Source organism: Staurois parvus, unplaced genomic scaffold (assembly GCF_062004578.1).
Source record: "Staurois parvus isolate SC_StPar_1 unplaced genomic scaffold, SC_StPar_1.0 ptg000813l, whole genome shotgun sequence".
Classification (NCBI taxonomy): Eukaryota; Metazoa; Chordata; class Amphibia; order Anura; family Ranidae; genus Staurois; species Staurois parvus.
Window position 1 is genome coordinate 1,965,774 of NW_028318609.1, and position 12,797 is coordinate 1,978,570.

Here is a 12,797-nt window from a genome sequence, read left to right on the forward strand (position 1 = left end):
CAAAAAGTCAATGTACACCAGCTCCATAGGCTGTTTACTTTATAGATGACCCATGAGGGCAGTTTTGGTTGACAGAGTTTTCCTTTGAATTCACTGTAAACATAAGTGACAGTAGCTCTCTACTTCTGCTCTCATAACAAAGGTAAATGGGGATAGGGAGCATGCAAAACATTTACCCTGAGTGGGTTGGGGGTGGACCATCAGTAGTTGGAGTTAATTGAAGGTCCATATGGAGATAATGTCCAGGTCAAAGTCCATCTTCAATAAAGGGCTTGTGGATATGTGGGGTTGTAAGAGGAGGCAGACGGATGTAAGAGCTTGTAGATACTCCTAGATGCAGGTAGAGAAGAGAGGCAGTGGCGCCACTCTAAGTGTAGAAGGTTTAAAATCAGGCAAATTTAATGGTAAAATGCACTCACATAGGCAGGTAGAAGTAGGCATGTCAAGAGAATGGAGGTCCGGTGGAGGAGGAAGTCCTTAGTTGCACTTTGGGTGTATCCCTGCTGCTCAGGTGGTGTCCAGGGCTCAGGGAGTTGTAGAGGGGTGCAGGGAGGCTCACAGGCATGGCATCACCACATGGACAAGGTTTCCAAGATGGCATGCATTTGGAGCATGCACGCTTCTTCGTAAGGCCGATGTGGCGGCCATCTTAGTGTGGGCTAATACGGGCAAAACAAGTTGGCTTTCTTGTGAACCTCCCTGAGCCCCTCTGCAACCCCTCGAGCCCTGGACACCACCGGAACAATGGGGATACACCCAGAGCGTGGTTAAAGACTTCCTGCTCCACCGAACCTCCATTCTCTTGACATGCCTGCTTGCTACCTGTCTATGTGAGTGCATTTTACCATTAAATTTGCCTGATTTTAAACCTTCTACACTTAGAGTGGCGCCACTGTCTCTCTAATAACAAGCCAGTAGAAGTGGTTCCTAACTATCCTAAAGGACCTATCTGGTCCTAAGTGTCCATGTTCATCGTGAAGAGCCATTAGTACTGCTTGTCTGTTTCTCTGGGAGGAACAACTGCCACCTTTCTTCCGAAACGTCCGAAGGACCCCTCCTATAAATAATGAAGTCTCATACCTGCAGCAAGTCCCATTCTTTGTAAACTAATTTGGAGTTCATGATTTAGTAGCAGGCTGGGATTTTGTTTGGTCAGAGCTTTCAAAGTTAAACTACATAGCAGGTGCTCATTCTGATCTGCCTTCAGGTCTCTCTTTGATAACTGTGAGAACCCCTTGCAGGTCCAAGAACCTGCAGGTCCAAGAACAACTTATGCACCAGGTAGTTCTACTCAGAAGCAATAGGAAGTATACAACCCTGCCCATTCCCTTTCGACTGGCATCCACATAAAGCTTGCATGGTTTGGCAGGGTCTGTGTAAGCCAGCACTGGGGCTTTTATGAGGTGATGGAAAGCTCTTTCACATTGTGAAGTCCATTGCTCCTGAATGGATTCTTGCAACTTTCAAGCTCCTCACCTCACTTGGTTTGCCTACAGTATTCGCCCTTGCCTTTCCCTTCTTCAGTCTGTAGTAACTCACTGAGTGTCTGAGCAATCTTTGTGAAATTTACAATGAATCTCTGATAAAAGGAGCAGAACCCTAAGAAAGGCCTCAATTCAGTGACTGGTCTTGATCTGGGTCACGTGGTAACCACCTTCAAACTCTTAGGGTCAGTGGCTATTCCTTCAACTGAAATGTTCTAGGTAGGTGATAAAAGTTTAATAGAACTGACATTTTTCCAATGATAACTTCAGTTCTTCTCAAGTCTCGCTTTGTGTTCTTCCAAAGTCTTCCAGATAACGATGATGTCATCCAAAAACACCAAGGCCTCAATTAGGTTCATGCTTCCCATTGTACACTCCATTTGCCATTGGAATGTGGCAGAAACCCCTGATAGCCCCTGAGGCATCCGATTGAACTTGAAGAACCCTAATGGACAGATGAACAGCGTCTTCTTCATCCGGATGCATGGGGATCTGATAGTACCCATTTTTCAGATCAAGGACTCTAAAACATTTTGGCCTTGACAGACATTGAAGGGCATCTTTGATTTGAGGAGTGGTGTACTGATTGGGAATGTTTCTTCTGTTCAGAGTTCTGTAGTCAACACACAACCACAGGGACCCATTTTTCTTCTTCACTACAACTATAGGAGAAGCGGAAAGGCTCCTGGATTCTCAAATGACTTCTGACTTTTTCAGTTCAGCAAGTCGTTCTCTGAGGTCTTCTAAGTCACTGAAAGGTATTCGCCTTGCCCTCTCCCTAAGCGTCCTGTCTTGGCCTGCAGCCAAATCCTGTGCTGAGCACTTTTAGCACATCCACGTTAAAGTCATTCTTGGAAAGTATATTTTCCCATCCTTAACAGATGATCCTTGACTCTTTTCTTCCACTGGAGATAATGAGGTGTGCAAGGAAGAAAATTCCCCTCCCAAATTTTCGCTGGACACTCCCTTCACCAGATCAGCAGGTTACTGGAGTAGCCAAACTCACTTGTCCAATCAATATTCAGGGCTTTAAACTGATAGGGGAGTTTGTAACATTACAAAGACTAACTGGCACCTTCCCTTCATTCCGGAACAAGGCTCTTGTGAGCGCTATTTCCGGGACCAGCTCCACTCCTATTTCTTCCTTTTGAGAATCAGTCTCAAAGATGACAAAGGGTCCTAGCTGATCCCAACTCAACTTGAGTGTGGACTTCATACAGACTATTTCACCAGGTTGCAGCACTATTTACTTGGCTCCTAGCCTTCAAAATCTTCTTACTCCTTCTGTCAGGGCTCTCTGCTCCCGAAGTGCCCATCAAAAGCCTTGATGCAATTGAGGGTTTATTCCTTTGAGCGTAAGGTCTTCATTTTCAGCATGCAGAATAAGAAACCTTCTCACTAGTTCACTGTTTATTCCAGTTAGGAGAGTTTTCTGTTGTCTCTGGCAGTCTGAAATATATAACTGCTAACGTATCAAATGTCTCCCCTTCTGTCGAAGGAACAAAAGTTATTTTAATTGGAATGTAGCCATCACAAGGGAATTTTTAAGAGCCAGTACCCCAGATCTCTAACTCTTCCAATTTGTGCAAAGGGATGTGTTTCAGATACTTGTCATAAAAGTCTTTGTATAGTTACTTGAGCCCAGAGTCTAGCTGTGCCTTAGTGTACATTCCCTCCACCTGAATTGAAACAATAGGAGAGGGGCCTACAAGCTTCTCTGGCAAATCAACTGGTGTTTCATGGTTGGCTTGACCCTTTTTTCTCCATGCTAGTTGTTGGACAGACAGTGACCTTAGATTTAGGTGGTGTATTGATCCTCTGTGCATTTCCCCCTGGGTCTGGTTGCTTCCGAATAAAGTTTCGGTGAGGATTCAGATCAGTTTCTAGGGCACTTCTGCCTACATTTTTGCTTGGATTTCAAACTCTTTTGTCTTTTTGAGCACTAGCTTTTCTTGGGTAAGCTGCTTCACTGAGGCCCCCCAAAGTTTCCCCCTTTCTTAGCAAAGAGAAGCTTTTGTATCACCCTTAAAGTGTAACTAAACCCTTGACCCTGCATTCACTATATCTGGTCTCCCACAGTACACAGAACATGGAAATGCAATTATTTTAGTAAATATAAACTGCTAAATACCTTTTCTCATCAGCAGTTAGAGCAGTCTTGTGACTTCTCTCAGTGTCCAGCAGAACACTGGTTAAAGCTTGAAGGAGGAAATTTCATTCTCCACTATAAGGCTGCAGGACCCCTGACCCTTTGTTTGCACAGCACTGATTGGTGCTGGTGCTCTGCTGATTACATGCACTCTCCTAAGACAAAAAAGAATCTCTAGCAATACACACCAAACTGAGCATGTGTGACTTGTCTCCAAGCCTCTGTTCTATCAGGAGTTATATTAGGGACAGTAGAAAAAGGGGAGGATCAGAGAAGAGAGGATCAAACAGCCTTTTTACACAATGTGGAGGATTAACCCCTTAGGATCCACAGTGAGTATAACAAGCATGTTTTACTGCATATACATATACAGACTGATTTTACTGTTGTGGGTTTAGCAACACTTTAATACTATAGCTGTTAGATGTAGCTCAATCTTTCTCCTGTGGCACTGATCCCTAAAGTGTCCAGGTTATTCACACTGAAATACTTCTGCTTTTCTTTGACTGAAGCATGGGCTCCTCTTTGATCTGGTTTTGCTGCCTGCTTTTATACTTGTGTCTCTATTACACGCAGCAAGGTTTGCTGTATCTGACTCTGAACTTGAGCATCTTGAGTCAGCAGGTCGGCTGGGGCTGTCTCACTGATAGCTTTGCTGATGGAAGAGCTTGAGTGTTCATCTGCTTCTGTCTCCCCATCACTATCCTGATCAGTAGAATCAGGATCAAGTCTAGCCTTTTCAATCCCTTTCTTAAGAATAATCTGATGTAGAATATTATCTACTCGAGTAATATATTCAGAAAGTCTCTCGTCCCTTTGCTGGTGAATGTGCTCGAACTTATACAAAAGGTCTATATGTTTCTCCACTTGGCCGAACACAGCAAATAAAGCTTCATTATAGTTCATTGCTATACAGTCCTGCTTTCCCATCATCAGGCTGTGAATCACTTCAGTTGCAGGGCCTCTAAGACTTTCACTGAGTCTCTGTCTCTTTACTACTTCTGGGATATTTCATTCTTCCACAGCCTGAGTTGCCTGATCCATCCAGGTTTCAAAACCTTCTTTTCCTGCAGGGGTTGGAACCACCCCGGAGAAAAAGCAAAGCTTCGATATCCTTGACTGATAGAAGCAGAGCCATTCTTCACTGAGTTCTCAACTAACTTGCTCATGTCTGTGTAGAAAGAGGCAGGGGAAACCCAACTAGGGTTGGATCAGCATTCACCGACACCGGACTTTCTGATCTTGCTTGTGGGTGATCCTCCAGTGAATCACCAGTGAGCAGCAATGGGATCACCTGGGCCTTAACCCCTTCTGCCAAACTTACCTTGTCCTTCTGGAAGCCAGCAGGTATAACTTCCCCACAACACAGATAAGAATTGGTCAGGAGCAGGTGTTATTGTAAAAATACAAACGAGGGCGAACCAGTCTTGTGGATTAACCAAGACACCATTTATTTAAGGGATAGAAATCATTATGCTCACAAATGGACATGAACAATAGGCTCATCACAAATCTCACGGAAGGAATGACCAAAACCATTGCACACAACTCCAGATGAGCTGGGAAGATGTCAAAAGGCCCTGCAGATGCTAATTTGGTTAAAGGGTGCCCCCCAGTGTTGCCAACCTACCAGATTGAAATTCATTGACACTGCATCCAAAACTTACTGGCACAGCTACGTTTTTACTTGGCATTTCCAAAAAGGTACAAAATTACAGTTTTAAGTGCCAATTTCAGTATTTAAGCTTCAAACAAATACAATATGCAATTAGCAATGTAATTTATGGTAGATATTAAGGTTAAAAACATATTTATTTTGCTATTTGTGATATAAAAAGGAAGTGTTATTATAACCAATCGGTTTTGTCACCTATGTCCAACTGGAGAGATTTCCCATGAATTTCTGTTCCATAGCCACCACAAAAAGTGAATGGTAGCCACTAGGATCACAGAATTTATGTCCCCAATTCTAAAGAATCACCTCTATTCCTGTTCTGGAATCTTTTGCTTTTGGTCATATTAGTAAACAGGACAAAAACAGAGGATATATCTCCTTAACCACTTACCCTCCTGAGGATTTACTTACCAGGCCATATTTTGCGCTACAGCACTATGTTACTTTAACTGACAATTACAGGGTCATGCAACTCCCAATACATGTATATTAATTGGTTTCCGTGAAAATTAAAGTGTTTATAAATGGGGGTATAGATACTGGGATTTTTGTTTTTTTCTACTAGTAATCGGGAACTAACTTGGTGTCACTGACATCCCCAGTGACACCAATACAGTGATCAGTGCTAAAAAAAAACACTGACACTGTACTAATGACACTGGGCAGGAAGGGGTTAACATGAGAGGTGATCAAAGGGTTAACTATATGTAGGGAGTGTTTTACTGGGGGGGGGGGGTGCTTCACTGTAAGCACATTGATCAGGATGGCTGTGCTGTGCTCCATTCTTCTCTCATCACATGCACCCCCTCTCTCACACCACCCTTGCACTCCCACCACCCCCACCCCATGTCTACAGGCCCTCCCCATTTTTCGCCAATTTCTCACCCAATCCCTGCATAGACATCCCCATGCACTCTCTGCTCCTGCCATCATACCAGCACACTGCCCCCTTGCTTTCACCACCTACACTCTGCTTCCAACACCACCAACATCTGAACAACATAATCCACTCATCCAGCTGCCTGATACCACATTTAACAACCATGTCTGCGACTCCCTGCTCTCACCATTGTGCCTGAACCCCCCTCTGACACCTGAACCTGTGCATGCTTCACATTACCCTTACTCTCTTCCAGCACAAGCACATCCCCAACTATATCTGGAGAATTCTAATTAAACATAGCCACAGGATTAAAGCAGAGGGAACTAGCGATACTGCTGATCTAATCCTTAAACTTCAACATCTAGAACTACTCCAGAAAGGAACTACACTATCTCCCCAATTTGGCACCAAAATTGCCAAGCTCAGAGAAACACTTCATACTCATTCTCTTTACAAGACAAAGCACCTGTTACTACATAACAGACCTTTCATCTACGCATATGGCGATAAATGTAGCAGGCTCTTGTCACACTATAGCATTGGGTTTGTCTTGGGCCAGATAATCGTCTTTACCAATCCTGACAAAGACCCCTCACAATGTGCCAGCTATTGACCAATATCTTTATTGAACAGTGACCTGAAACTTTTTTCCAAAATTCTGGCCAATACACTCAGCACAATCCTTCAATGAATAGTCCCCCTGGACCAAGTTGGTTTCATCCCCACAAGGGATGCACAGGATAACACCATTTGTACTAATAATATCATCAATACGGCCAGAATATCATCCGTCCCTATGCTTCTGCTGTCTACTGATGCAGAAAAAGGCTTTGACAGGGTGGATTGGACTTTACATTGTACATCGGCCCATATTGGAGTACCAGAACCCATGCTTACTTGTATAGAAGCATTATATTCTACTCCCTCAGCAACTGTCCGTATTAATTGCAGAAAACCTGCTCCTTTTGACATCCACAGTGGAAAAGGCAGGGTTGCCCTCTTTCACCCCTAATTTTCATTTTAACCCTGGAACCTTTCTTGAAACATATTAGGGCTACCCTTGATATTTCTGGCCTTTCAGCCCGAGGATACCATTAGACATTTCGGTTCAGTTTATTCAAATTCATTTTCGGAGATTCGTATTTAAATTTCTAAATGGACAAATCTGAATGAATCCGAAAAAGTTTTAAAGACATTTTCAGATTCATTTAGATTTGTTTGGATCATTCCAATTCATTGAGAAAAGCAGGTTGTTAAGGAATGGGTGGCAGCCCTGTCCTTAACAAGCATGACCCCTGAAATTTTGCTTATTTGGTTTCATTGTGTTGGCCCGTTTCATTTTCGGGATTTCTTTTGCTTCTTCGGCATTTGTTTAATTTATTAATTATACTGGGTGGATTCAAAAAGTTTTCTAATCCACCTGGTATAACTTAGCTGTGGTTGTTAAGGAGCAGGCAGCCACCACATCCTTAGCAACCATGACTCATCTGCTGTCAATGGGATTGGTTGGAATGGGCCCTGTCTGTACCATGTGATTACTGTGACCACTCACAGAGATCAACACAATAGTACACAATGGATGCCATGAATAAAAGCCATCCATTGTGTACAATGGTCATGTGATCTGCTGTGATCACATGGTACTAGCAATACATTTATCAGTTATCCGCTGTATCGGGTGAATGTAGTAAATATCTGTTGTTCACACATTGTATAAATGTTGTGTTTGTAAAAATGATAGGAAAATGCATTTTAATTCTAATTTTAAAAAATTCCTCCACAACACTCTGACAGCAGAATGTGAACAAAAACATACAGGTTAAAAAACAAAAACAAAACAGCATGGAGGTCCCCTCAATCTATACCAGACCCTTACCCAAGAATGCAAACCCAGCAGACCAGGGAAGGGGGTACCCTTTCCTGTGAGTGCCCCCCCTCCTGAACCATAAAAGGACACATGCCCTCAACATGGAGGAGTGCTTTGGAGGAGTCTCCTCCCCGAAAGCACCTTATCCTCATGGAGACTCTCCTCCACAACCCTGGACAGTGTTTGTAGGGGTCTGTTGGTGGGAGGCTTATCAATATATGAAAGCTCCCTCTAACAAGGGGGCCCCCAGAACCCCCCCATGTCTACTTGTCATTGGGCAATTGTTTCTCCACAGGACACATCATTTGCCCATTTAAGTCTCTTCTCCCCCCCCCCCCCCACATATATTGGGAGTTTTACCCTCAGCAAAACAACTTTAAAACTAGAATGGTGTCACCAAAAGTATGTGTCTGACTTCTTGATCTGCAGATGTCAGTTGTGACTGTCACTATACAAGCTTGAAGCAAAATCCTCATATGACGATTGTATATAGTTGGGTATGTGTTTAAAAAAAATAACGACTTGTATGTTTGGTAATGATTATCTTCTCCTGTACTGGTGAATCTTTAAGTATGAATAAAAAATGTTTTAAAAAATAAAATCCTGACAGAGGTTCTAATCTTTCATATTTTATCCAAAATTGAAAAATATGATGGCTTTAGATCCATTTTTACTTTTGAACAAGCTTGACTTAATGAACATAGATAATATGAGGTTAGCAACTCAAAATGTCCATAATTCTATGAATTACACTTCTAGATCTATAAGATATCTCTTGACATTAGTGCATAGGATAATAAAAAAATACATACATTTAAACATTCAGTCGATAGATGTAGAGCTTGAACTCAAAGAAGTAAAACATTTAGAAACAATTAATAAACAAAGGAAGCAAAGTAATAAAAGTTATTACAAATGTTGACTAGCAAAAATAATTAACTGACCTCTCATCCATATTGGACCTGCCTGGCAATCCTTAAATAGAACTGCATTTTTGTTCCTCCAGGTGAAGTACATTTGGAAAAGCATCCATAAAATACAGATGACTATCATGAAAGTGAGGAATATGAGAAAGTCTTTCTCAAAGACGTGAATGTCCTGAGTGAATACACAGGTTAGCAAAGCACAAGTGAAGACCAAGACATTGGAGCCCAATAATGCAGAGAGTAGCCTACTTCCTTTTTTCCAGTCCCTCTTCTGATCTTTCTCCTGTATTACCGGTGTTCCGTTCTGTGGTGGATCATTAGTGGTGTTCAACTCTAGATTATCCTCCATTATAGCTTCAAAAGGAGTCACTCTTGATATGTCAGTACAGTCTTATTCAGCACAATCTCCCACTGCACATCTACAACATTCAATATATTGAAAAAAAACACATTCCTGCAGAACAGAAATGTCAAGTGTTTCCCTTGAGCTGCTGTTTAATTGGTGGATAAAGGTTCTCTTTCGTGTCCCAACTTGCTCCGTTATATGTTTACTCTGGTGAATGTATTCTTTGGCTTTCTATATTCCATTATCAATGACACAAGGCAGTATGACAGGAATTCCTAGAGAGAAAGGAGGAGGCAAAATATAAAATTTCAATGCTGTCCTACCAGGTGAAGGGGCATGAGGCAAAGGTGTGGTGCATTTATGTTACATCCTCCACTTGACTTACATGTGTTTTTTTCACCGTTGGATTCCCAGAGACTTTTATTCACTTAATTTGGTTAAGTCCCAGATGGTTTTTTGCATTTCAGAGATATCTTGGTTTCTCACCATGTATCATTTAGATATAAAATCTACTGTAATGTATTATGTATTTTTTTGGGATAGGGCTTTAATTTGTTAGAAGAGTTATATAAATATATTTTTCCTATTTTTTTGGAGGAATTTTTGAAACATTAAAATGCATTTTCCTATCATTTTCACAAACTCAAAATTTATACAATGTGTGAACACCAGATATTTACTACATCCACCCGACACAGCGGATAACTGATCAATGTATTGCTTGTACCATGTGATCATAGCAGATCACATGACAATTGTACACAATGGATGGCTTTTTATTCATGCCATCCATTGTGTACTATTGTGTTGATCTCTGTGATTGGTCACAGTAATCACATGGTCCAGACAGGGTCAAGTCCAGCCAATCTGTACCAGGTGATTAGCTGTGACCAATCACAGCTAACCACAATAGTAAACACTGAAGGAATCAATTTAATTCAGCAAAAAAGGTTGCTTATAACTGTGAAATTCACTGGTATAAGCAATCATAAGAAAAAAAAAAACTAGTACAATGTTTCTATGGTAGCACTGTATTGTTCCGGTCACAGTGTGTGTGGTTTGCAATCTGTAAAAATCCAAATAACATTACCTTGATATTACTTTCAAGCATTTGACACTTGCACTGTATATATATATATAGCGCTCCCCCTTAGAAGCCACTGGTTTGCTGAGCCCTCCAGGGGTGAACTGACCATTTGGAAACTCAGGCACTGGCCGAGGGCCCGGGGTCAGTAGGGGGCCCCATGAGATGCCCCTGGAACCTTTTTCATAGGCTTTTTTGAGTTTGTGCAAGGACACAGGGGCCCCATGATCCCCTATTGCCCGGGGGCCCCATGAGTTGTCAGTCTGCCCCTGGAGCCCTCTGAAGTTTAGTCCCTTTCTTTAAATAGTGGACCTTGGCAGCTACCACTCCCTGACACACCCTCTCTTTTGAATGAATGACACACAATTAGGTAAACACTATATTGATAGTAGACCAGTTAAATGAAGCAAGGTAACACAAACTGTGACCAAGATAAGATAACATACATTTCTACACAGAGTACTTCTATATCAGGGTTGTGTGAAAGAAACAACACTACAAGTAAATGGGCCCATCTTTTACCAATAAGCCTAAACTGTAACAGAGTCACCTAGAGTAGCATAAGGGCAGCTAGAAATGAATAGTATAAACCCCTGGAAGCTATGCTGCCTTAGGCCCTGGAGTGACTGTGCTAGGTTTAAGTCTGCCTGCAGGACTTCAGTGTTCAGGAAGGTGAAAAATTGCCATGTAAAGTCTATGTAAACACTATCAAGCACGGAGGGAAGAAATATTTCCAAAAAAAGGAAAAGAAAATAGTTATTTCTGCTGCCGTGGTTGGGGCCCTTAAGGTGATACACTAATGATGATGCTACGTGTCTTCCTGATACCCCCAGTTCAAGGAGGTGAGGACTTGATGAAGAGTTCTGATAGAAGGAACTCATACAGGGCTTAACAGAAATTAAAATGCCAGCAACAAGTACAATGAGGAGTTAAGTGGACCTGAGCTAGTGGGGTAATCCAGAACAGATGGTATGTAACTTCTCAGTGGAATGCAGCAAAAACGTGGTAGTGTCTAAGAAACCAGATGAAAAATTATGTCAGGAACCATGAACCAGGAGGAGACAAAAAAGTGCAGTTAAAATCACAAATAGCAAATATAGCATAGATCAGGAACATAGACAAAACAGAAGTCAGAGCAGGTTATCAGATGAGCCAGAGTCAGGAAACCAGAAATCAGTGTAGTCAGGAGCCAAAAATCAGGAATAAGAATCAGAAGAGAAGTCAGCCAGATCAAGTTGTACGCAGGAACACACTGGAGATCATAGACCATGCAATGGAAAGGTGGAAATGAGCTAAGCTGCTAAAATAGCAAAAAGGGCTGGCTGTAGGCTGGACTAATGAGACAGGTAATGGTATCCAGATGAGTCACTGTGGAGACAACAAGTGGCTGTTAATTAACTGACAGCTAAGCAGCTTCTGATCACTGAAAGAAAAGAGCTGCTCGCTAAGTAGCAGGAGCCCAGCCTTGACATCGTGTTAGCTAGAGTCTTGCTTGGTTTTGCAGTGCAGAGTGTTTGGTGGGTTGGCAACCCTCTCACCAATCCTTTTCAGCTGTGGGTATTGATGAGGAAGGGGCCCTTCATGGATTGGTGGCTTGAGCCCCAGTGACTCTGCTCTGTATGGCTGTGGATGCAGATACTGACCGATGAACCTGCTCTGTATGCCTGTGCATGTAGATAAAGACTGACAAACCCAATCACTATGGCTGTAGTTGAAGATGCTTAGGCTACACTGGTCATTAAGTACCTGAGGACTCTTACCTTGACTTTCACTTCCTTCCCCAATCTGGTGCCAAGTTCCCCTGATCCTCCCCGGGTAGAGCACTGAATTTCCCTCCACTTTTCATCCCGGGTCTGAGGAGGTGCTCCTTATAGAAATTGTGCTCTGTTTTTTTCTGATCCACATTTTTGTACAGTTTTTTTGCATAGAAATTCATACTCAAGTTTTACAGTTCCTTTGGCATCCGATTACCCCTAGACCCCATCCAAGTTAACCCTTTAAAAAAACAACTAAAAGCCATCACCAGGACTGTTTACTGACTCCAAGCGTGCAAAGTGTGTCTGGCTGTGCAGAACATAGGGGGACCCAAAACAAACTCAGCGGCCCCTAAGGGGGTAGTGGTACAGTTATATGCAAATAATAAAATAAACAATACATAATATAAATAGTTGCTAAAGTGCCTGTGTTTGTAAAGATGATCACAATTCAATATTCAGTGTTGATACTCTAGACCTGATTGTAACCTGTAGTCACCACCAGGGGCGGACTGACCATTTGGAAACTTGGGTACTGCCCGAGGGCCCGGGGTCAGCAAGGGGCCCCATGAGATGCCCCTGGTACCTTTTTCATAGGCTTTTTTGAGTTTGGGCAAGGACACAGGGGC

The 12,797-nt window shown here is 42.4% G+C and overlaps 1 protein-coding gene across 1 annotated transcript in view; it reads right to left on the minus strand.

Moving 5' to 3' along the window:
* Nucleotides 1-9,362, minus strand: part of LOC149444130 (proton channel OTOP2-like) — a 99,681-nt gene extending 90,319 nt beyond the window's left edge. The window contains exon 1 of the mRNA XM_089654886.1: nucleotides 9,003-9,362. Coding sequence (XP_089511012.1) covers nucleotides 9,003-9,333 — 331 coding nt within the window. The 5' untranslated portion in view covers nucleotides 9,334-9,362. The remainder of the gene's footprint in view (nucleotides 1-9,002) is intronic.
* Between the last annotated feature and the right edge of the window lie 3,435 nt (nucleotides 9,363-12,797).